The sequence below is a fragment of the Coptis chinensis genome, chromosome 6, assembly GCF_015680905.1.
Source record: "Coptis chinensis isolate HL-2020 chromosome 6, ASM1568090v1, whole genome shotgun sequence".
Lineage (NCBI taxonomy): Eukaryota > Viridiplantae > Streptophyta > Magnoliopsida > Ranunculales > Ranunculaceae > Coptis > Coptis chinensis.
In genome coordinates, this window is record NC_141461.1 from 64,235,699 (window position 1) to 64,261,652 (window position 25,954).

Consider the following 25,954-nt stretch of genomic DNA (forward strand, 5'->3'; position numbering starts at 1 on the left):
AAAACCCGTGGAGGATAACCCATATAAGTTGCTTCTTAGCTAAGTAAAGTGTAAAATGACCATATATAAAAAAAGCCTTAACCTAATGTAATAATATCCATGTCTTTAGGATAACTTTTAATATAGATAATTTCTTGTTTTCATTAATGCTTTTCTTTAAGATTTCCTAAATTCAAGTCTTTTAAATTCGAGTCTTTTAATCAATGTATTTTCTTTACTTGATGATCCTTTCTATGATCATGAGCTAATCATATCACTCCTCATTAGAAAAGGGATAGATGGAGATCGATAGCTTAAGTGATAAAGGTTGTAACTTGTTCAAGATAATTCATCTAGAGCTTTAAGTTTGAAATTTAATGGTTTTTGCTTAGAGATAAGAAACATCACATTGAACTAAGAACAATGATTGAATAGAGATATAAATCAAAGTTTTTTAGGCTATTAGATCTTGCATAGATATGAAAAGTACGTTATTAGGGATCAATGATGAAGTTTTGAACAAACTATATAAGTATATCATTTAACTAACTCTTTCACTTCGCTAATAATCACTTCTGATCTTCACATACAAATCAACTCCTTTAAATTGTTTTCATTAATATAGTGTCCTCACAACAATCAACACACACACACACACTTTGTTAGAAACAAGTTTTCCAACAATCAAGTACTCTCCCTCTCTATTCAAACTAGAGGTGGAACATCAACCTCACTCACCCAATAACAATACATCAAATGGCACTACTACCACTCTAAGGAGAATAGATCATCAAGAGTAACACAACATTGATTCTTGGGAAATCCCCTTTTCTAACTTCTCTCCTTCTCTTTTTTTTTTAAAAAAAAAAGAATTGTAAATTTTTATGAACTACTATTGAACAAGTTACTTTTTCGCTTTCTGGTTACAGACATCAACATTTGGAACCCAACAGAGGAATTAGGAGCAACATCTAAGATTGCCGACCAAATTTGAGACATTTCAGTGCTGACTCACGGGCGACCGCCCTTGATCAACCTAAGCCCACGCATCGATTTTCACAAAATAGGAAACTATTGGTACAGAATCTTGCTAGTATACAGTACTTTCCAGTGATGATCTTTGTTTAATTAAATTGTTAGCCAATATCAACTAGTTAACATTATAGTATTTAGTGTTCTTCTTCATTTAAAATATATATATATATATATATATATATATATATATATATATATAGTTTATATATATAATATATATATATATATATATATATATATAAATATTATAGTTTATTATCAATATTAGATTAATATAAGTTTTTTTTTTAGGATAATATCAAAATTTTGACATTATCATATTATTTTTGGATAATACCAAAAGTTTAGGATAATATCAACTTGTTTAAGATAAGTTTTAGGATAAGACTAAGGTTTACCAACCTAGTCATAAAAGGAAAAGAAAGTCTATTGCTTAAAGTTTCTAAAACTTACCAATTTTTAGATTTTTTATTATCTTGAGCCATTTGAGTGTGCAAGGCGAATCGTATAACACACGCTTGCGCATTATAAATCAACTTGGTAATTAAAAATTTAATCTTTGACATTCTTTCGTATAACATACATATAGTTAAATACGTATTAGTTAAATTTTAATTTTCATCAAGTAGGTCCGGCCATGAAGGCAAAATTTGTAACTTATTTGCTTTGCCACCATTTCGACTAGGATTTGAACTCCAAAATTCAACAAGTTCATGTTCCACCCTAGGATTCATAACACCCCCAAGGTTGTGAATAACACTTGGGGAGGTAATTTCTTAAACATCCTCAAATCCAAAAGTAAGAGGATACCTGGTTTGTACCAAACATAATACCTGATTACGTGAATTTCATCATTGTCTTATCTTTCATTTCGCGATTAAGGCTAATTTAATTAGACTAGTTGTTAACCTGATATCATGAAACTTGTATTGGGCTTCACTTTGGGAATCAATCTAATTAATTCGAACCAATTGAGTAGGGACAAAACACTTAGCATGGAGATTAAGAGTGAACAACTACTAGATTCCAGTGGACCCAATACCTTCCTCACTCCCCTCTCTCATATCACTTGCGGGTGAGTTTCTTGGTAGCACAACACTTGGTGAAGTGGTTATTTTTCTCTCTTGAAACATATAGTTTCAACCTAGTTTAAGCCCAACTGTTCACCTCGAATAGGGCTATAACTCAAATCTACAGGCCAAAAAAACTTTGAAAATTCCAAAAGTGCACAAATGAATTTCTGCTTTTTGTGCACCATCCTTGTTTGAGCATCCATAGCCTATGTAACACATCCCTCGTAGAATTACTATGCAAACCCAGAACCATGTTTATGTTGGGGGAGTTCTTACCATTGGGCTTCCCAATGCACATCATATACCAAGTTTGAGTCTACTATGGGAAATTCTTACAATTATGAGCCTTAATATTCTAACTTCGATCCCTAGTACCACAAACACTAAAGAGTTTTCTATTCATCGAAACTATTCATGGAGTTCCACCACAAATAGTTAACCACCATTCATGCCTCCACCTGGTCAATAAAAGTACGATTTCACCCAAAGTCCTTCATCATACATCCATCCCTCCGCTACGCCACCTTTCACAGACCAACTTCACCAAGCAATGGCAAAACAAACAAAATCACTTCAGCAAATAACACAACCCTTGTGTCTTCTCCAATCTACTTTGATATATGCCATACTTGAGACTAATATTCTTTCCACCAATCCAGAACTCGACCAACTAGTCGAACAAAGTGTTACTATAATAGAACCATTTGCTAAACATCCCCCTGACGTTCATGACCAATCAAATCCCCATCACACTCCATCTGACTATCATATGAATTCCATAGCCTTTGATGATGAATATATTTATCAAGATACAGTTTCTCAAATTTGTCCTCGTGCACCATCACCATTACAAAAAATCATTAACCGCCTGATAGCCAACCAAGAACCATCAAATTATGGTCCAAATGATTCTAATTGCATTGCACCCATGGATATGATAAGAAAACTTCGGCAGAAGAGATTCTAAAACATGTATTGGAAACTAACTCGACACATTTTGACAATGACAAAGAGGAAATTTTTGAAGATCTAGGAAAAGAGGAGAAAGAAAATCATGTGCCCGAAAAAAAGGAAGTAAAATCTATGGCGGAACATGGATCTCAATTTAGTTTGGTCTTTAAAGACTTAACGATAGAACAAATATATGAGATCTTTAAAAATACTTACACGAACCACAATTTTGTGGATACGCCTAAGCTAGATGGAGAGTTCTCTGAGTTCTCGAGGCATGTGATGAACCACCACCCGACCACCATTATCCTAAGTTAACACCTTTTGAAAGCCGACCTCCTTGCATCTAAAGTCCACCAAATTCTGAGGATTGAACTACTAAATCATTTCAAAGAAACCTCCAATTTGCATTTGAGCCAATTGCCTCTGAGGTCTTTCATAACTTCTTCAACACTCCCAGTGAGGAGATTTTACCTAGCCACTAACAAACAAGTCTACCAATCCAATTGTTGACCAATTGTTGAGAGCCCTACTTTCATTGAGTATCTTGAAAAGCCTAGTTTGTCTTTTTTTTTTCTCATCTGAGCCACATGAAGGACACTACCACATTTCATTTCTTTCCCATCTCAAATATCAAAAATTCGTCTTTGGGGGAACGCTCACTCTCTTTGACATTTACCATATGAGGGGTTATTGCATAAGTTCTATGATGAATTGCATAAGAATTTCTTTATTCTACATCTTAAATTCCAAATGCATCATTTCATTCTATTTGGGGGTAGATGTTTTGTAATATTTTTATGGATAGATCCTCAACTATTTAGACTATTAGTTTATAGTTGACAACATTTCATGCATAAAGTACATAGTCTTGGGAAATTTGACTTAAAATGACCCCACATATAGTCTCGAGTATCTGACTATAAACGGCTAATCGTTTTTTCTCGGTGCATTCTATTCCATTCTTATATCATGGGAGTGCATCCTTACAGTAATCGGGCCCTCCTCTTGGAGTGTGTGGTTGTAAGCGCTGGAACCTTAGTCCATATATATCTCGCACATTCCAATATATCTAGCACTTTTTACCGTAGTTTGATTAGTGTTACTCTATGGAGCGAGTATACTATTTTTCATTTCTTTTTTCGTTCTTTTTCAAAATGGTTTTCCTCGCTCTAAGTAAAGAAAGATTATCGGTACACCATGTTAAAACGAGTTTATCATTAAATATACATTGTTTTTCAAAACAAAACTTTAGGGTATAAAAATGAGAATTATACGTATTAGTGTAACCAAAAGTGATATCAGACTACGTATAATTTTATCTTCTTGTAAAATCTCTCTATATAGATAGAGATAGAATTTTAATCGAGAAAATCACTTTTCTTTTTAAATTATGTATGTCTCTAAAATTCTAGTTAAGTCATGTACTCATGTGTTAGTTTTATTTTTAGTTGAGTTCATGAAAATCCATATTGTTATATTTCATATCTATTAGACTTGCAATTTTTACTTTCAAAAATATATTCAAAACCCAAAAATTTCATAGTAAAATATTTACGTAATTTACATTTCAAATAAACCATGTACTTTTTGTTCTATTTCTAGTAACCTATGCTCCAAACTTGTTTGGGGGTGGTAAATTTTCAACAAAGAACAACATATACGTGGTAATACCAATTTTGCTCATGTTTCTATAGTAATTTCTTTCCTTAACTCTTTAACTTTTGAGGACAAAGCGTCAATTTGTTTGGGGGTGGTATAGAAACCTTTTGCAAATATTATGCACATTTTATATTAGTTGTATATTTTATTTCTTAAACAACAAAAAATCTTAAAAATTAGTTATCCTTAGTACTAAAGTTTTGTTTCCTTTTCTGTGATGAAAATAATCTAGAAATCTCTTTATAGTAAGAGAATTATGATTTGTTCTTAGAAACTTATATTAATATAAGTACAATAGTTTCTGCATCTTTTGATAAATATTTTTGCATTAAAGTCTTTGATTGTACATAGCAACAAGTTTCTAGAATCAAGGTTAGATTAATTAAGTTTCATATCCAGTAGGAATCTAACTAAAAGTCTCAACACAAATAATATTTGAGTGATGACACAAAGGAGTAACGTACTTGAGAAATAAGATCACACATCCACTTGCTTAATCACCATACCATATCCTAGTAGAGAATTTTGGCCCTATTTGAATCGATATAGCCATAAAAATTCAAAAACCTAAAAATATTATTTCTCTAGTTTCCCCCATTGAGCCTTCATATATATAGTTATCATTTTTCATTCGTTCACCACTATTCCTCACCCATTCTTACACCATGTAATTATTATAAACCACCTATCTGACGAGTTTGAGAAATAGGATGAAAAGCATAAAAGAAGAAGAGAAAGACATGTACAAAAATTCAATACAACATTTAGTGTTTCAAAAGAACAAAACATTCAATCAAAAGAAAAATCATAAAGTTCATACAAATCAAAAGAAAAGTCCACCAAAAGAAAAATCAAAGTTAGAACTCCCAAAAAAATAGAATCAAAAGGAGTCAAAATTTCAAAAAAAGGGCTATGTATGGAACACAATTCAAAAACAAAGAACAAAAAAGTTTCTCTAGTTACAAGTAATTGAAGACCCTATTTTCTCAAACTTATCATTTTTCATTATCCATTCCATTTTTTTTTTAAAACCACTTCTTAAACCCCGCAACACCTAATAAATCCCTCTAACTGTATTAGGAATATGTTGGTGTGATAGTAACTGGCAGATGTGATTGATCTATCTCGGCTCCCTTAGATGTTATTTGAGATAATGAGGAAACATATGTGCACAGTGGACAGAACAAAACTTGAGAGAAAATTATTAGAGAAACTTATGTCTTTCTTTGCTACATACCTGTGAGAACCTATCTTAAGGACACTCTCCTAAAGTTCCAAAAATAAACTTGCTTGTACATTTCATCATATAGTTCATTGTATAATGTTTATCTTTAGATGATTTAATTATTAAACTCCTATTAGTTTAAGTTTCAAAGGAATTAGTCTCTATTCACCGCTAAAGAGATGTATAGATATCTGAGATTAAATTAGGGGACAAGACCTTTGTTACTAAGTCGTTATAGTATAAACGAAGTTTGTGAGTAAATTTTTCTAGAAAAGTCTCATGAGGCTAAAACTCGTCCACTAGGGAACTCCAAGTGGTTTAAGGCCTTGTTGTATATATATGGTCAATGCAGTCGCACTCTACGACATGACTTTATGTAGGATTACACATCTTTGGCTACTTATATGTTTTATGCCTCATCTTTGCTTGAGGAGACACAAAGTGTTATTTAAGGATAGTTGAGGTTTCCAAATGAGCTAAAATTTTGTAGAGATGATCTTTATGGTGAATATATCATATCCACAAAAAATTATGTTTGAATTCATTGTCTAGGTGAAGTTTTACTTATGTACTTACTTTTAACTTAAAATAAGTATGTACTTCTAAGATCGGCCCTATATATATATATATATATATATATATATATATATATATATATTGGTTTTTATGTTTTTACAGGTTTTAGCATCTAAAGAAGATATGTCAGAAAACTGGCGTTTTAGCGTGAAAATATAGACAACACGGTGCTTGGAGCGAAACCCATATGGAAAAGCTCATGGAAGAAATCCAGCTTAAAGCCCATGGAAAAGCCCAAGAAAGAAATCCAACTTAAAGCCCATGGAAAAGCCCAGAGAAGAAACCCATGGAGGATAACCCATATAGGTTGCTTCTTAGCTAAGTAAAGGGTAAAATAACCATATATAAACAAAGCCTTAACCTAATGTAATAATATCAATGTCTTTAGGATCACTTTTAATATAGATAATTTATTGTTTTCCATTAATGCTTTTCTTTAAGCTTTCCTAAATTTGAGTCTTTTAATCAATGTCTTTTTTTTACTTGATGATCATTTCTATGATCATGAGCTAATCACTCCTCATTAGAGGCCAGAGGGATGGAGATAGCTTAAGTGAGAAAGCTTGTAACTTGTTAATTAAGATAATTCATCTAGAGCTTTAAGTTTAAAATGGTTATTGCTTAGAGATAAAAAAACATCAAATTGAACTAAGAACAATGATTGAATAGAGACATAAATCAAAGTTTTTTAGGCTATTTGATCTTGCATAAAGATATGAAGAGTTAATAGGGATCAAAGATGAAGTTTTGAACAAACTATAAATATATCATTTAACTAACTCTTTCACTTCTCTAATCACTTCTTTACATACAAATCAACTCTTTTAAATTGTTTTCATTAATATAGTGTTCTCACAACAATCAACACACACACACACACACACACTTACTTGTTAGAAAGAGTAAGTTTTCCAACAATCAAGTACTCTCCCTCTCTATTCAAACTAGAGGTGGAACATCAACCTCACTCACCTAATAACAATACATCAGCTTCCAAATAAGCTTTAAAACAAGTCCAAGTCTTTCTTTTCTTCATAACCTTTAAACGTTGGGCATTCTCCATGATTGTCCATGATCTCTCATGTGATATATATATTTAAGCTCCCTTTTACCCATTTTTCTCTAATATTTTGCAAATCTCTCTTTCTCACCTATAAAGTAACAAACCCAAATTTACAAACATCATTAATCTACCAAGAGGGACAAACAGGAGGTATAATTGAGGGTTAAAATACATTTTTTTGAGCACTTATAAAAATCCACAACTAGCCATTTGCTAATCTCTTAGCAAATAAGATAAAAAAGAGATAAGTGATCAAAATCACTACCCAATAAACAAAAGAAAATCCTAACTCACTTTTGCAGGTATCGCCATTGCATTTACCATATGCAAAAAGGCTTTAAACCTTTAAGTTCCCGAAAGAGGATGAGGTATAGTCTCGTGATCAGATGATATGCCCATAAAATCAGTCAATAACATGTTTAAGAATGATAGTATTTTTCAGAAAAAGAAAATTTCTTATCAACTTAGTCATCAATCCAATGAACAGGTCTCCACTACTTATCTCATTACTGCAAAGACTCATAGATTATGCTGGGAGATAGTAAAAATTGACAAAACTCTTAGCCAAGGCTTATGTGTGTACTTAGTCAATCTCACATACTCTCCTATCAAAGAAACAGAGTCCCTAGTTCACCTTTAGACAGATAATCTTAACTTTTAATCCTCATAAAAGAATCTCTCAGAAGATGGTATACTATTTTACCTCATGTGTGTGGGTAAAAGAATAAAGAATACTAACATTCCATACACTACCTTGAAAAATGGACTTATGGATGAAAGTAATCTCATGAAAAGAATGTCAATCACATATGAAGTGTCGGGTCCTTCGCTTTAGCATCCTCTCACCTATTCTAGACTTTGTACTATACTGTAGTGATAAGTCATGGGTTGTAACTTGGCTTGGGATTGTGTTAAGAAGGAAAGGTAAAAAGGATTCAAAGGGTTTCCGAAGAACACTATGGGTTTTGCTTCTTTCTTGAAAGATGTTTTCAAATTCGGTATTGCAAAGAAAATTCTTCCTATGTATTAGCTTCTCCATCATTTCTGCTCAACTTCTCTTTTTCTTTTTCTTTTTGTTTTTTCATTAGTTTTTTCTTTTTCATTTTTTTCTTTAGCTCAGTGGTATATCCGTGATTGATATACTGGATATGCAAATTTTCCACTAGTTTCTTTTACGTAGAATAGAATGATGGTCTTCATTGTATCTCTCTAGTATTTTTCTTGTAATCTTCTTTTTGGGCTCTTTCTTCCTCTTTGTGCCCTTTATGTCCTCAGAAATATATGGGGTATGGCTAATAAAGGTTTTGGGTTATACTCCTTGTCTGAAGTTGGGTAAAGGAAAAAATTTATAAAGGAAAAAACTTGATGTAATGCTCAAAAGGATGATGTTCCTACTACGTGGGATAAATGTTGAATGGGTTAATTACTTGAGTTATCAGTATGATACTCTATTTCGAATAGACTATAAGACCTAATAGCTATCTCCCCAGTTGATATAACTTCGTGATCAACCAAATCAAAAAATAATGAGACTATATTACAACGACATAAAGAACTGAAAGAGGTTGAGTCACGCAGACTCGGATTTCATATAAGAACTCTCCAATGAATGGGTATAAAACCTAAATCTCACGGATTAAGTCTAAAAAATATGCTTCCAGTTTACTAGGTTTCTAGCATATATAAATACACAAAATTGACCAAGTATACTATAGTGGAGCCTTGATAAAGATTCTATCAACAAGAACTATGTCTGAGCATAATAAATAGTCTAAATAGTAATGAAATCAACAATATAAACTATCAATTAAACTCAACATTAAGCGATGTAGAATATATATCCCAAACTCATCATTAAAATTCATTTCTCTCATGTTAATGATATAAAAACAAAAAGATTTTTATTTTGAAAACCAATTTTCAAAATTTATTTCTCAAGTACACCCTCCCCCTACTTACATATGCATTGTCCTCAATGTATAGATGAAGTAAATGAAATGAATGATTGTAGAAAGCTGTATTTTGCTTTCCATGTATAGGGCCTAACCTACGCTCAGATATAGTGTGTATAGAGGGCGACCTGTGCCTCAGGCTTTCAAGATGTCCAATAGCTAGAGCGCGACCCGCGCTCTTCTCTAGCACAAATAGAGCGTGACCCTCGCCCCGTGTTTCTCAAGCCACCGAATTGTTTTGTTTCTTATTTTGTAAACTCTATATAAACAATTGTAATCTCTTTAGAATTCAATCAAGTAAATATACACTGAATTGAATTGAATCCTCTGGTTCTACATGCTATTAGAGCCAAACCATTGAAATCCGCTGCATTGAATCCCTTGAATCGAGAACCCATTATTGAATCCTTGAATCTTAAACCCCTCCCACAAAGTGTTATTTTTTTATTTTCTTCAAAAACCTAAATTGTTTTTTTCTGCAATGGCTGAATCTGACAACAATTCTTCAAGCATCATTCATCACCACTACACCCCACAAGACAACTCATCGTTCCCAAAAATTGTTCCATTAGATGAGTCCAACTATACCATCTGGGCTCCTCTCATGCAGATGCGGATTGGAGCAAGGGGAAAGCTTCGTTATTTGACTGGCGCAAAGGTTGAACCACTTATGAATTCGTCCGAATATGAAGTTTGGGGAATAGATAATGAAAAGGTAAAAAGCTGGCTTATTGATTCTATAGAGATTTCTCTTATGAACCGTTATATTCGTCTTCCTACTACAAAAGATATTTGGGAGGCTGTGGAGAAGACATTCTATGATGACTCTGATGAAACTCGAATTTTTTAATTGAATACGAAGTGCTTTGAAGCAAAGCAGAATGGGAGACTTATTCCTTCCTATTACAAAGAATTGGTGGCTATGTTCGAAAAGATTGATCAGAGGGTGACCTCCCAGAATAACAGTGTTGAAGCTGTAGTCCATGAAATGTCCACGATGTCCAGAATGCGTGTTCATATGTTTTTACGTGGATTAAATCAAGAGTATGATCAGGTGCGTGGAGAGATCCTTCGGAAAGAACCTAAATTTTCCTTGGAACAAAGTTATGCTTACATTCGTAAGGTACAATCTGAGAAACAGGCTATGGGGCGCTCTGTATCAATTGAATCCTCTGTCTTGGCTGTTCATAGCAAGGCAACTCCACCAGGTTTTTCTGGTCCTCCACGCCATCCTAAAGATAAATCAAATCCTTGGGCAGATAAAAAGTGCGGTGTTTGCGGAGATTTGGGTCATAGCAAGGAGAGATGTTATGAAGTGATTGGTTATCCTGATTGGTGGGACTTCTTGAAGAGGCCACGAAATAATTTAAGCAAGGCCGCCATTTCTAATGTTGTGAATGGAGACAATGCTTCGGCTAGTGTCGTGCAATCAGGTATGAATGGTAAGGTTATTTCGAATAATACATGGATAATTGATTCAGGTGCATCTGACCATATGACAAATAACCCTAACCTTGTGAAAAGTCTTAGACCTTCACCTCAGACCGTTGTTTCTACTGCTGATGGTACTCCAACTCCGGTTAGCGGAGAAGGGTATATTGAGTTATCTAAAACCCTCACTCTTGAATCTATCTTAGTTGTTCCATCCCTTGCCTATAACCTATTGTCTGTTTGTCAAATTATCCTTGCACTTGCATGTACTGTGACATTCTATCCATCTTTTTGTGTTTTTCAAGACATTTTGATTCGATAGATTCTTGGTTATGGTGTTAGAAAGGGGAAACTGTACTACCTGGATTTGACAAAAACTGGCGAGAAACAAAAGAATTTTTTGGGGCAAGCTAATCAGGTTAATAGGGTCGAGAATGCAAAAGAAGTTGTGTGGTTATGGCATCGTAGGTTAGGTCATCTATCTTTTAGTTATTTGAAGAGATTGCAACCTCAGTTATTTTCAGTTGTTAGTGAGTTTGAGTTTCATTGTGACATTTGTGAATTGGCCAAGAGCAACCATATTTCATATTCACCAAGTATTAATAGATGTCATGTTCCTTTTATGAAAATTCATTCTGATGTTTGGGGTCCTACCAAAGTTTCTTCATTTTCTGGAGCTAGATATTATGTGACTTTTATTGATGATTGCACTCGCATGACGTGGGTGTCGTTACTGAAAAACAAAAGTGATGTATATGGGATGTTTACTGATTTTTACAAAATGGTGGCGACGCAGTATCAACAATCTATTAGGGTCTTTCAGTCTGATAATGGTGGAGAATTTGTGAATGGACTCATGTCTGAATTTTGCCAGTTAATTGGAATTCGTCATCAAACCTCCAATTCTGGTACCCCCCAACAAAATGGTTTAGCCGAATGGAAGAACAGGCAGTTGTTGGAGGTTGTTCGTGCTTCCTTGTTTGGCATGAATGTACCTCGATCCTATTGGGGTGAAGCAGTGAAATCAGTAGCCTATGTTATCAACCATACTCCCTCATGGGTAATTGAGTTCCAGAATCCTTATCAGAAACTCCATACACTTTTGTCCATCCCATCTATGCCTAACTTGGAGCCTCGGGTGTTTGGATGTACAACTTATGTTCATATCCCATAACCAAAACAAAGTAAACTTGATCCTTGTGCAAAGAAGTGTATTTTTGTGGGTTATGCAGAGTTTCAGAAAGGGTATAGGTGTTATGATCTGATTACTGCCAAGATGTATATATCTCTTGATGTCTCATTCCATGAATCAGACCCGTATTATTCGAAGGGAGTTTCCCAGTCTTCCCTTCAGGGGGAGAGCGGCAGTGAAGGGAATCCTGATGTCTTTGGAGAATTGGAACACTTGGAGGAACGATTTGAAGTTCCTGAAGCAGAAATTGATCTTGTAATAGTAAAGACAGAAGCGCATGATCCGGATGGATCTGAAATTGTAGTACACGACATTTCCCCTTCTACATCAATAACTGAAGATCTCGATCAGAATGCTCTGCCTCAGGTACCTCCTATAACCTTTAATGAGTCTGTTGGGGTAGAAAGTCTTGAACCTAGGCAATCACAAAGAGCTAGTAAGGGAGTTCCTAAGAAACAATATGAACCAGACATCAAAGCCAATGTTAAATACCCTATAGCTAACTCTATGTCTAACCATAGCCTTTCTGAAACCCATGCACTTGTCATAAATCAATTGTCTATTGTATCTATTCCTAATAGCGTGCAGGATGCTTTGAAAGATTCAAAATGGAAAAAAGCAATGAATGAAGAATTGGAAGCCCTTCAAAAGAATGTAACATGGGAGGTAGTTGATATGCCTGTTGGAATGAAGATTGTTGGATGTCGTTGGGTGTTTACCGTGAAGCTTAATGCAGATGGAACTATTGATAGATATAAGGTGAGATTGGTTGCCAAGGGATACACACAGCGTTATGGAATTGATTATGAGGAGACTTTCGCACCTGTAACGAAAATCAATACAGTCCAGATTTTAATTTCACTTGCAGCAAATAGAGATTGGCCCTTGCACCAGCTTGATGTGAAGAATGCATTTCTGAATGGGAACTTGGAGGAGGAAGTATACATGGATATGCCTCCAGGTGTGAAGAACCATCCCAAAGATGTTTGGAAGGTGTGTAAATTGAAGAAGGCTTTGTGTGGCCTGAAACAGTCTCTAAGAGCTTGGTTTGGAAGACTTACACAGTCAATGAAAGTTTTTGGGTACAAACAGAGCAATTCTGACCATACCTTGTTTATCAAACACAAGGATAGTAAGATTACAGCTCTAATTGTGTATGTTGATGACATGATCGTTACAGGAGATGATCAAAAGGAAATAAATGAATTGTAGAAGTACTTGTCGAAGGAATTTGAAATGAAAGATCTAGGACAATTGAAGTATTTTCTAGGTATTGAAGTTGCAAGGTCTAAAAAGGGGATTTCACTCTCACAGAGGAAGTATGTCTTTGATTTGCTTGCTAAAACCGGGATGTTGAATTGCAAACTGATGGAGACACCCATTGAGATGAATCACGAACTCGCCATTCATTCTGACCAAGTTCCTACTGATAAAAGCAGGTACCAGCTGTCTTGTAGGAAGGTTAATCTATCTCTCTCATACTAGACCTGATATTGCTTATGTTGTGAGTGTGGTTAGTCAATTTATGCATTGTCCTAGTGAAGAACATATGGATGCAGTCTTTCGTATCTTGACATATTTGAAAAAAGCACCTGGCAAAGGTTTACTATTTGGAAAGTATGATGCATTGGATATTGTTGGATACACAAATGCAGATTGGGCTGGTGATAAAACTGATAGACGGTCTACATCAGGATATTTCACTTTTGTCGGTGGAAATCTTGTAACTTGGCGTAGTAAGAAGCAAAAAGTTATTGCCAGATTGAGTGCAGAAGATGAATTTCGAGGTATGGCACAGGGACTATGTGAATTGTTATGGATTCGTACTGTCTTGATGGAATTGGGCTTCGAGCTTCAAAAGCCTATGGATTTACATTGTGATAATAAAGCCGCCATTCAAATTGCACATAATCCAGTTCAGCATGATAGGACAAAGCATGTGGAGGTTGATCGTCATTTTATTAAAGAAAATCTTGACAGGAAGGTTATTCGTTTTCCGTTTGTAACCTCTGAGGAGCAATTAGCTGATGCTCTTACCAAAGGTGTATCCCACAAGGTGTTTGACAGCTCAGTTGACAAGTTGGGCATGATTGACATCTATGCACCAACTTGAGGGGGAGTGTAGAAAGTTGTATTTTCCTTTCCATGTATAAGGCGCGACCTGCTCTCAGATATAGTATGTGTAGAGCGCGACCTGTGCCTCAGGCTTTCGAGATGTCCAGTAGCTAGAGCGCGACCCGCGCCCCGTGTTTCTCAAGCCACCGAATTATTTTGTTTCTTATTTTGTAAACTCTATATAAACAATTGTAATCTCTTTAAAATTCAATCAAGTAAATATACACTGAATTGAATTGAATCCTCTGGTTCTACAATGATAACATAGGAAGGATGTTACCATTGATGCTAAATATCAGTAATTTATATAAAGGTTAAGCTCACAAAATAGAGAAAATCAAGTATAATTAGTTCAAATATATATATATATATATATATATATATATATATATATATATATATATATATATTTATGCAGGATTTCAAATAAACAAATCATACATAGCAAATAGTGCTAAAAAACTTAGTGCTAGCCAAGGTATCCACTGACCTTGACAAACCTGTAAGTGCATGGCTAGTCTATGCTGCGCTAGTTGTTTGGTGGTCATACAAAATCTGCATACCATGTTGCATATGTATCATAGCTGCCCTCATGCATGTTCTTGTCTCCCAGGGTTTAGTATGGTGCTATGTTAACAAAATCATAATCAGCAGGTGGTGGTACTAGTGCATGGTAAGTCAGCTCTCCCTGCGTATCCCAGTACTCTAGGCTCCACTCCCCCTCAGTCTTCGTAGCCATGATATTCTCGTCTGTGAGGGTCTGGTATGGTGCTATGTTAGTAAAATCGTAATCAGCAGGTGGTGGTACTAGTGTAGGGTAAGTTAGCTCTCCCTACGCATCCAAGTACTCTGGGCTCCACTCCCCTAGGTCTTCATAGCCATGACGTTCCTAGGATCATAACTCTCAAGTCTCACACCCTACCATTGGAGAAAGTTCACAAGGGCCTCTTTCTTCACTTGCACACCTCCCCGCCAAATCACATTATATAAAATGTCTCTTACGTGGTCATGACAGTACTTGAAGCCAGGAAAATGCTTACAGTGTGTTGCATGGTTTCCAAAGACATTAGACTTGCTCTTCTTGCACACAAGGTAATAGACACCATCATAATACAATAAGACGATATTCGACAAGAGATATATATGCTACTGTCCACGGCCTTCCATATATAGGGATAGCAAGGAAGACGTTTTTTGCGTGTTCGGAACTTAAACATTCAAATACAACCTTTTGTCGTGTAGACAAATCAAATTTTGTCTCAAAACCTACGACAATATTGTTATAATATGCTTCTGCGAGAACATGTTGTGGTTTAAGGGGGTTGCACATTTACAGCCAGAATACTGAATTCAAAATCAGGAAGGTAACATGGTTTTTTTAATTGGGATGTCTAAAGAACATTCATTATATATAGAATGATAATATACAAAGGGGTTTATTAGGCTTTGGTCTAGAAAGGCTTTGGTCTTTAGTCCTACTTTTGATACTTGATTGTCAGTCCACTTAGTTGACTACGGTCAAGTTAGTTGTTTTTTATGTATAGAATGACGATTAACTAAGTGGACTGACGGTCAAATACCAGAAGTAGGACTAAAGACTAATATTTAAGTTTTTTTTAACCAAAGCCTAATAAACCAACTAATAATATGACCAAAACCTAAAAAAATCCTAAACAAAGCTATAACTTTTGTTTCGTGGTTGTGTGCATCAAATCAAGTCTTTCAACAAGTCGATCTGGATCGGAGCAAACAAAGTGCATACTATAAGTACTAATTATTATACATTTATTGGTATTCTTAATTAATACAAATTTATATTTTATTTTGTTTACCATTTGTATATATTTTTTTAACAGATGGCACAAGCAAAAAAAATGTATTTCCAAAGGTAAGCTAGAAACAAGAGTTTCACTATTGATCACACATGTTGAAGGACAACCAGAAGTAAGCTCCACATTAAGTGCTAACAACACCTAACATCTCAAATAACAAGATATGGATACCTCCTCACCATAAAAGTAGGTGATGAAACTGGAGCAACATATTATTCCGGTGTGTAAAAAAGTCGTTTGCCGATAAGGGTAATTGGGCTAGACAAAGGGAAACAAGTGAAAAAGTTAAACAAATAGTGCATCCACTCTGAAAGAAATGGTGGAATATTCTCGTGGAGCGATGTAGGCTATTGAATATGCACTTGACCATGACAAAATAAACTATGAAGTTTACGAAATCAGTAAAAAAAAAATCCTTCAAGAGGAAAATGTGTAACGCCAAGTTAGAGTAGGAGAGACAAATCATGAGCACGAATACTTCAAACATGACACTACAGGAGAAAATGTGGCATGACTTAACAAAACGACATTCTAACAGACATAGAAGCCCGTCAATCTAGTGCATCAAGGAACTTGAACTTCACCCAATGCGACGGTGAATCCGATAGAAATTGTATCTATCTTGTGATTATTTTATGCATTTTGTCATGTTGCTCCTTTTTAATTTGTGTGTTGTATTGAAAAAGCTTTGTTTTTGTGTTATGTAACTTGTATTCCTATTTTATGATTAGACTTTTTAAGAAAAATATATTTGAAACAAATAATTGGAATGTGTAATTGTGTGCTCTGATAACGTTTTAGGGCACTTGAAATGACCTGATTTGAAAAACTGAAAACATTTTCTATGCCACTTCAATCTGCGTGGTTTGATTTTTTCAAATTACGGCCAGTTGAAATGGCGTGGAACCTACTCCTAGAACCTTGAACTCACTTTGTATATATGCCAAGTGACTTGAAGATAGAGATTTTAAATGGGCCGGGCCGTTGAGTTTTTGAATAACCAGAACTTGAAGTAGTGTGTTGAGCCCGATGTGGATTGTATCCACATCTAGCCCCCTAGATCCTAGCCACGATAACTTGCCACTGTTTATTAGAGTGCTCTTCTTTCTTCCATCGGCTCTCTCCTTCGCGCTCCGTTATTCAACTGAAAAACAGGTACGAACTCGTTGTTCCATCTGATTTACACTTTCTATTGTCATTGATTCAAAAGAGACAAATTTATGTTCTTATAAATCAATTAAGAATTGGCTATTGTTATGCATTTGATCTTTCCCTCACACTAGCATGTTACATCTATTAAGTCCGTTGGCGCTGACTGCTTACTGTTTAACTTTTATATGAACTCACTTGTGCCCATTATAGTAATACTGTGAGCATGGTTACCCATGCTTCTATGCATAGATACTTGAAATTACTCCATATGGTGCTCAGTCTTTGTGGTTAGTGTGCCTGGGCTCATTTTCAACCGTGGACCTGTTTCAATGTTTTTGCCCCTTTTACAATTACGCTTGAAGGTATATCGTAATTTTAAACATGAATGAAGGTGTCTAGTGGCTGGTCAAGCCTTGGAAGTTGGGACTTGGGACCCAAGGTATTTGGATCGATTTTCACCTTCACTTAGGAGGGGTAGTTTAAAGTTGATAAAAGTGGTAATGACTGAAAGAAATGAAACGTTCTTATATGTTACTAAAACAGTGGATGTTTCACAAAAAACTTGACAGTGATTTTTGAAGCATCTAAATTAATTTTGAGACTTAAATATAGTAGGGGTGACCTGTGCCTTCCGATACTCATGGCATTTAGTGTTGTGTCTGTATTTTTGGTACACATGCCATTCTTATCTTCATGCCAATCCATTCTTCATATTACATTTGAAAGACCTAAACTGCTTTTTGTGTTTATTTGACATATCTATAAAGGCTCTTTAGTTTGTTAAATAGATAGGAGAGTGTGTGTGTTTGTCTTGTTGTGTGTTTTCTTTTTAAATCTTTTTAGCCAGTGCTTGACCAAATTAATTTTTTTCGTATGGTGAAGTATACAGTTGTGGATTTACTTTTGTCTTAGTCTGAAAACTTCCGTTAAGACTCTTATTTTCTCTTTTCTTTGGTACCCTAAATATACTCTTACTTCGGAAAGTAGGTTTGTGCACCAGACCTGTACAAACAAGCATATATTAAGCAGCCTTTTAGAAGATGGAGAAAGGAGAGAGAGACCTTAAGGAGTTTAAAGTTGGTTCTCTACCAACCTTGATGTACATTCCCAACTTTATCTCAAATTCTGAAGAAATCCAACTCCTCAGTCATGTAACAACCTCATCCTCTTTTCCTCTTAGTGTTAATTTTCTCTTTCTTTCATCCATGTATTAATTTTGGTCACTTTTCGAAATTTCACAGATATACAACTCCCCCATATCAAAGTGGACAGCTCTGAAGAATAGGAGATTGCAGAACTGGGGTTTGTTTGCTTCTTTCATTCTTCTTAATTCCCGAATAACAGAGTTCCTGCGTAGTCTCTGAATATTGTTATGTTTCTAACAGGTGGTGTTGTTCATGAAAAGGGTCTATTGCCACAGGCATGTAAGTGAAAAATCCTTTGCATTCCTAGAAAAGAAGTGTATTGGTAGTACTTGAATTATCTTTTCATCTTGGCTTAGATATATATGTTATATTGCATTTTGAATTTTTGGTCTTCCTAGCACAAATCATAATTGGACACATTCATTAAGTATCTTTCAATATGATGAAACAGGAGGATTGCAGAGTGCATTGTGCACGCATACACATACAGATTGAAATTTCTTTTAGATAATATAATATAGTGATTTGAAACGAAAGTATTTGGTAATATATAGCTGTGAAAGCCGCCACATGAAAATTCAAGCAGATTTAACAAGCAGCCTAGCACTATGGGCATTTGACTACAAAACTGATCACCTTTCTCTGCATGCAATATTGACATTTCACAATTCTATATCGGAAAAAGTTTGATACAAGGATTGCGACTCCATAATATGTAATATTTTGGGCAATTAAAGAAATTATTGAAAGAAAAAAAGTAAATTAATATGTAGAAGGCTGCCTAGGCCTTTTCTTAGAACACTGGATAAAATATAAAAACAACTATGGCATTAAGTGAAATATTTTCATACAACGTCTATGCAATTGATCTTGAAGGTTCTTCTTCTATTTGTTTTGTGTATATATTTACGTATTTGGTACAATATACTGGTGTAGGTTACTCAAAGAAAAAAAAAAAAAAAAAATCTCCAGCTGCTAGTAGCTTCACACAATTAAGCTTGGCCCAATGAGGGTCAGGCGAACTTTGAAAATTGGAACACATTGTGGTGGTTCTTGCAGAGCTCTTTCAAAGTTTAAGTCAAATGCCCTTATGTGCAGAACATATACATATATCTTTTATCTGTTTAGTATTCCTGTTTTCAGATGGGACTCCTTGTTGGGTTATGTAATGCCGGCTGTGGGTTGTATTTAGTTAGTTGCCAATTGTTTTTCTCTCTTCTTCATGTTTTTGTTTTATTTCTATCTTGTATCCTAAGTTATCCACTTATCCTACTACTTCTTTGATTTAATTTTTACAACATATCTCTATTTTACCAATAAAAAGAAACACACTTGTATGTGAAGAAGAGCTTTCGTAATATTCGCTCACTTTTCTGTTTGGTGCGAGTTTCTGGGTTGAGTTCTAACCGTAAATAACCTTAGTAAGAGATATGTCAAGGAAATTTTTTGTAATTTTTGTCTTTTGTGTTTCAATGATGGCATCCTCGTTTTTTGCATGTTTTTTTTTGGAGGATATAGAATACATTTATTTGGTTGTCAGTGGTTCGATTGGAGTGTCCAGGTTCAAATGAAGATGCATCTAGCTTTTTGGAACATGTTTGTACGGAAGGGAAGGCGTATTTGTAATTGTGTAGTATGTTATCTTTGGCGATTTTGTGGGAGTGTGACGGGGGAAAATATAAGACATTTTGATTGAGTGTTGGTTTCTCTGGAGGAGGTTATTATGGAGATTAAATTAAGGTGCGTGAGGAGACGCAAGATATCACATTTGAGCACTATTAAGCGTTGGGCATCCAACTTAAAACCAATTGGTCATGAGTGGTGCGTGGAGAGGATCAAGAACTTATATACTTTTATGCAACACTTGTAACTTCCCTTGTGGGAACTTCCCTTGTGGGACTGTACTAAACATATCGACACGCCCCCTAACATGTGGCCTGACTTGAGCCTAATACATGGACAACATACTTGGCTGATGTAACTTAAACGTGTCCTTTGGGCCAAATACAATTGCCTTCTTTGATACTATATTAAAATTGGGGCAGCCAACCTAAAACCAATTGGTGATGAGGAAAGATGCCCAAGAACAATATACTTTTGTGCAAGGCTTTAAACATCCCATGTGGGACTATACTAAACATCTCAGCAAGTACTTTGTGGGTACGTGCAATTCGATTAGTTTTGACTTGGGACTCTTTGGCTGTTAGTATTGGGCCATTAAGATATCATTAGTATTGTATGCAAGATATCCGTATATTGCTCCTAAGTGGGGCGTCAGTGCGTCACTATCCATATACCATTCCAAAATGAAATAGTATTGGCTCCAGGTTGGAATGCAATGCATTTTAAAAAAAATCCAATTATTAGTGACCCCCTCTAAAGTTCTTCCATTAAGGTCTCGTGGCTCATTGACGTAGTTCACTATTGGCCTTGATGACTTTAACGGAGAGCAGAAAAGGGCAATGGCAAAGATGGCTTCTATCTAGGGTGGGTGGTGACTGGTGAGTGGTGGGTGTGAAGAATTGTGAGCTATGAATCAGCGTACCAAAGGGCTTTGATCATAAAGAAGATTAAGTGGAAGGACCAGCTTGTCATTATTGTTATTTCTTTAGCTGAAAACAGGTAAGGCCGGTTTCTGCATGTGGTAATTACTGCAGTACAACAATGGGGGGAGAACTGGAGGATGGGAAGTCATTGTAATGGGTTTAAGAGATTTTTTGGCTTCAGGCTATGGAGTTGGGGTAGGGGTAGGAGTTGCAATAGAATTATAAAACTGATGAGGGGAAAAATAGGAAATTATAGAGGAATGTGGTGGGTGAAATATCAATTTGTGAGGTGCTAGGGTGGAAGAGGAAATGGGTGGGCCAATGTAGTATAAGAAGATGAGGCAAGAAGAGCGGGAGGAGGTTGGGGGCTTGCAGGTGGTGGTCTCGGTGAAACTTCTGGGGTTCTTGAGCTTTTGCCTCCTTGCCTTGTCTTGTTTCTTTCATATCATTTTTTGTTTAGTACTGTAATTAGGGAGCAGTGTTGGGAATGGGCGTAATTGTGTAATGGGCTGGGGGTCTTTGGTCCTTGAAAATTAGCTTTTGTTAGGGGTGTTGATGTAATTTAGTTAATTATATCAATACATTTATCTATAAATTAATAAAGAAAATTAAAAAAAGAAAAGAAAAGAGAGATTATGAAGTATGTCCAACCCCTGGGGCTATGAGCTTAACTAATCTGACCTCATATATTACATTACATACAATTTGAGTTGGGATCAGAAAGAAAGGAAAGGAAACGGTTTAATGAAATTACTGTTGACCACTTTAAACTACTTGAGAATGAGTTCAAACTTGTTGTCTCTTCATTTTAGCTTGGAACTTTGATGAGTTCGAATTTTGGACTCCATATCCCCAGTTTGTATTCCTTCTCTCAGTTTTTAATTTTCTTAAATTGATCTTTTTTGATAATATAATCCAATGAATTATAGCTAATGTTTTATCAGTAGACATACACATGCAACACTTTCATAGAGGTTGGCAGTATTAGCAATTTCTGCATTTGTGCTGTCTGTGTGTTCATTGGGGTGGGAGGGAGTTTCTGTTTACATAATTCACTTTCTGTTGCTTTTTTGTGCAGTGCCTCCTTGGTTGACAAAGATTACGGAAAGAATATACAAAGATACAGGGCTGTTCCCATCAGCAATCAATCATGTCCTTATCAATGAATACTTTCCCGACCAAGGCATCATGGTTTGTGTTGGGAACCTTTTTCCTTGTCCTTCTTTATTACTTTTGGTTGGTTAGTCAGCTTGATATAAACCTATACAGTGATAAAATTATTTCTGTAGTTATCTGTGTTAAGTGTTAGGCCATTGACTTGCAGTTCTATTACATCCTATTATCCTAACTAGAGGAGTGGGCATATGTAAAGATGCAACTCCTTTATATAGGTTTTTTATTTTGATTTTTTTTAATATAATTTACGGTCACTTGGCAGAAAAAAGAATGGATGTGTTTGTGTTTCGTCTTTGTCAGAGTATGTGGGATTGCCCAAGTTTCGGGGTGTCGGACATGGATATTATTAAATATTAAGTGTCAACTTTAGTAAGATTTCAATAGATTATTATGAAAGTGTCTTCTTCTTTATCCTCCTGTTTAGAGGAAAAACTAAATAATGTTTCTTTCTCCTTATTATTCTCCTTTATTCTTCTTTTTTTTTCTCCCGTTTTCCTTTCGTCTTCCTTCCTCTTTTTCCTCCTTCCCCCTCCCCACCTCTTATTTTCTCTATAGTGACTGTGATTTGGTCAAACTTGAGTGAATTACAGTTGCTGCAGAAACAAATGAGGGAAGGGGGAAGTGGAAGAAAGGAAAACAAGAAATAGGGTGAAGAAGAAGGGAAGAAATGGCAGTGGCTGTGACATCGTGGTTAGGGCAGCAGCTGCTTCTCCATGTTGATTGGAAGTGGTGGTAGTGGAGGGATAGTAAATTAAGGATTTAGGATTTGTGGCTGTTCCTTGTTTTGTGGGGTATGAATACTGCAGCTCTTGATATACTGCTTTATGTGTGATAAAATAACTTCCCTCCTTAGTTTAGCTTTGCCTTTGCCAAGACATAAAATAACCCTGAAAATCACTTGTATTGTACTACCCGACAGATATTCCAGGTGAACTATGCAGGGAATTATGTTTAAACACTTGACTTGGTTCCATTATGGTTTCTGTGTTATATATAATAATGTTTATTAACTTCTAAATTCAACAGTTGTACTCCTCTTTTTCAATTCCAGTTGTTTGCTTATATTGATTCTTCCACATCTACATAATATGTGTGTGAACTTTGCATAACATACTTCTTTTCCCTGAATCATTTAGCCACACCAGGATGGGCCTGCTTATTTCCCAGTTGCTGCGATTCTGTCACTTGGATGTCCTGCTGTGATGAACTTCTCACCACATCTAAAACTCACAGCATGCAATGATGTGGCAAGAAATACTGAGATAGATACTGATTTCGTTAGTCTAAAAGATGACCTCAACAATGATATATCCTCAAATCACCACTGTCCTTTCTCAGTTTTATTGACACCTTGCAGTTTGCTGATATTCAAAGATGAGGCATACTTAGGTGTGATTGTTATTGGCATGTTAGCATTAGCTTGATTTGATTTACATAAAAAAAAATGTTTCTCATCAGTTTTTTCAATAATTCAGATTACTTGCATGGCATAGAGGATACTACTGTGCATCATTTAGACAATGTAAGTGTTTTCTTTTTTACAAGTAAGATTGATGGGGAAATTGTAGATGCAGTCTGTTTGTGTGGGATTTTTCTTTTTTTTATTTGTAATTGATATGCACGGTATTTACAGGTCTCTTGCTTGTTTAAATTCTATTTCAGGTTGTCAACACTTTTGAAGCTATGAAACAACATAAAAATTCATGTTTGCTAGGATCAGAAGACAGAGTAGAAGCCAGAAGCACTGACCCTATTATGAGTATCCAAAGAACCAGCACTAGAATTTCACTAACGTGTCGGTTGGTATCAAAGGTGCACAAGAATCTCTTCAAGTTTTAAACTCTGAATTTGGTACGCAGTTGATCTTACAGAATGCATCCGGACATCTATCTGATTTACACTTGACTTATTTCAGGTATAAAATGGACAAGTAATTTAAGTACTGAGAATTAGGACTGACGTTAGTTTCCAGACAGCTAGCAAAAGATGTTTTGATCTGTTTAAGTAGCTAGAACTTTGTGACGGAAATACAGAACAATTGTAAATAGATTACATACTGATGGTATACCAATTTATTGTCATTGCTGAATTGATGCACAACATAATCCCTTGAAGCCCTTGATCCTAACGGATACTGGATATCTGGCTGTTGGCTAGATTGTAATTGAATTTGAATATCAGGCAAAACATTAAATGATTTTGTGGAATTTTTATGTATGCTCTGCTCATTTACATTTATAACAAAGGTTGGAACAGGCTCAAAATCCCCACAGTACGCCCATAGTAGGAAGGCCGAAACTTTAGCGTATAGTCCATTGGTAAGATACGCATGCAACTCGTGTTTCTTGGTTTATGAGATATGGAGGAAATTGGCCAGATATCAAACCCTGTCAATTTTATGTTGGCTTGTTAGTCTTGTTCGAGAATGACGCTTTTGTGAGTTTGTTAACTTAACATGCCTGCTGCCGCACATAACCGTAAGGCAAACCGGGTAGAAGGATTTAAGCTCGGTGAAAGTCTTAGTGGACAAGGTACATTTACTTCGATTTGAATCCATCCATTTTCCCGCCAACGCTGGGATTTGATCCAAGACCTTGGCCGAACATTGCTCCCATTAAGTTTTGATTGAACTTGTTAGTCTAGTTTTGATTTGGATAGGGGGTGAAAAAGGTGTCCGCACTTTTTTTTCCTCTCCCTATGCTCTCTCATCTAATCATCTTCCACAAATCACAAACAAAGACAACAAAAAAAAGAGCAAATTTTCTTCATCAATCCTCGTTTCCTTTCCTTTTTCTTGTCTTCCATTTTCCACCGGCACCAAGAATTAAAGAACAATGACAAAACCGTTTCTTCTCCAATCATTGATATATATATTCTCCTCCTATTTAAATCGCCATTGAGTGTCCTGACAATGCACAGTTTTGTAGGCTCTCAGCTAACCAAGATCGCCACGCCCATAATGGTTACTAGATTTAATTCATCGCAGCCCACGACCCTTTTAAATAGGACAGTTTATTTATTATGACAACTATCAAATGTACTGACAGTACTGTCGCAGCCCATTCCGCGACCTATAATTTTACTCGTATTTCAGCACTCATTTTGGATCGGCTGCACCAATTAGGTTGTCTCTGCCTCCCTTTTGACCCCTCTCTCTCTCTCTCTCTCTCTCTCTTTTCCTCTCTTTCTTTTTATATCCCTCTCTTAGGTTTATTCATGGGGCATAGTATGGGATTGGGCCTATTATCTGGGCCCAATACATTCTATGGTCTTGGGCTTATCTCTTGACCCAGTACCTATGTGATACATTCCTGAATATGGCTACTACATTTGTCCTCTCTCGTTTAAAACGATGATGACGGGCGGACCGACCCGAAGTCCCTCAAACTTCCTTTTCTCTCTCTTTGAACTCTAGATATCCACAGTATCATGTGACTGTACGTAATTTTCTTCTCCTCAGGACATTTCATATCCATGTACTCTGCTACTGGACCGTATGTCTATGAAGTACTCAATCCATCGGTTCTCGTTTGTATACCCCATTAACGTATCCACGAAGGGTCTCATCCCCTTTGTTCTCTCTCTTCAACTCAATACAATGCCCACGATGTGTCTCAACCCAGCCAGCACCTCTCACATAGAACTCACTACTATGTCAGCAGAACGCCTCCCCTAGCCACCTACTCTCCTTCTCGGAACTCACTGACCTGTTCGCGGAGTGTATCACCTCAGCCACCATCTCTCCTTCAGAGAACTCACCACTATGTCTGGACAGAGTGTCTTAGCCCAGCCATAAGCTCTCCTTCATAGAACTCACTACTATGTCCGCGGAGTGTCTCACCTCAGCTA

The 25,954-nt window shown here is 35.8% G+C and overlaps 2 protein-coding genes across 5 annotated transcripts; both read left to right on the top strand.

Annotated features, from left to right (window-relative positions):
* Positions 1 to 9,997: 9,997 nt before the first annotated feature.
* LOC147493921 (uncharacterized) lies at positions 9,998 to 14,252 on the top strand. The gene is given in 6 exon segments (XM_086567974.1): positions 9,998 to 10,231; positions 10,379 to 11,213; positions 11,822 to 11,908; positions 12,180 to 12,964; positions 13,172 to 13,578; positions 13,679 to 14,252. Coding segments are annotated over 6 exon segments (2,922 nt in total).
* A 2,864-nt stretch (positions 14,253 to 17,116) lies between these two features.
* LOC147493922 (oxidoreductase) lies at positions 17,117 to 24,312 on the top strand. Of its 4 annotated transcripts, XM_086566826.1 has the most exons (9): positions 17,117 to 17,241; positions 18,226 to 18,389; positions 18,480 to 18,540; positions 18,624 to 18,662; positions 22,008 to 22,120; positions 23,242 to 23,494; positions 23,581 to 23,627; positions 23,768 to 23,917; positions 24,021 to 24,312. In XM_086566826.1, the coding sequence occupies exons 2-9, from the start codon at positions 18,279 to 18,281 to the stop codon at positions 24,024 to 24,026; spliced, it is 780 nt and encodes a 259-aa protein (XP_086422952.1). In that variant the 5' UTR covers positions 17,117 to 17,241; positions 18,226 to 18,278; the 3' UTR covers positions 24,027 to 24,312. The 4 variants fall into 4 exon arrangements, with proteins under 4 accessions (XP_086422952.1, XP_086422949.1, XP_086422950.1 ...); XM_086566823.1 differs by having other exon boundaries at positions 23,768 to 24,196; XM_086566824.1 differs by having other exon boundaries at positions 17,129 to 17,241; positions 18,223 to 18,389; positions 23,768 to 24,196.
* Positions 24,313 to 25,954: the final 1,642 nt, after the last annotated feature.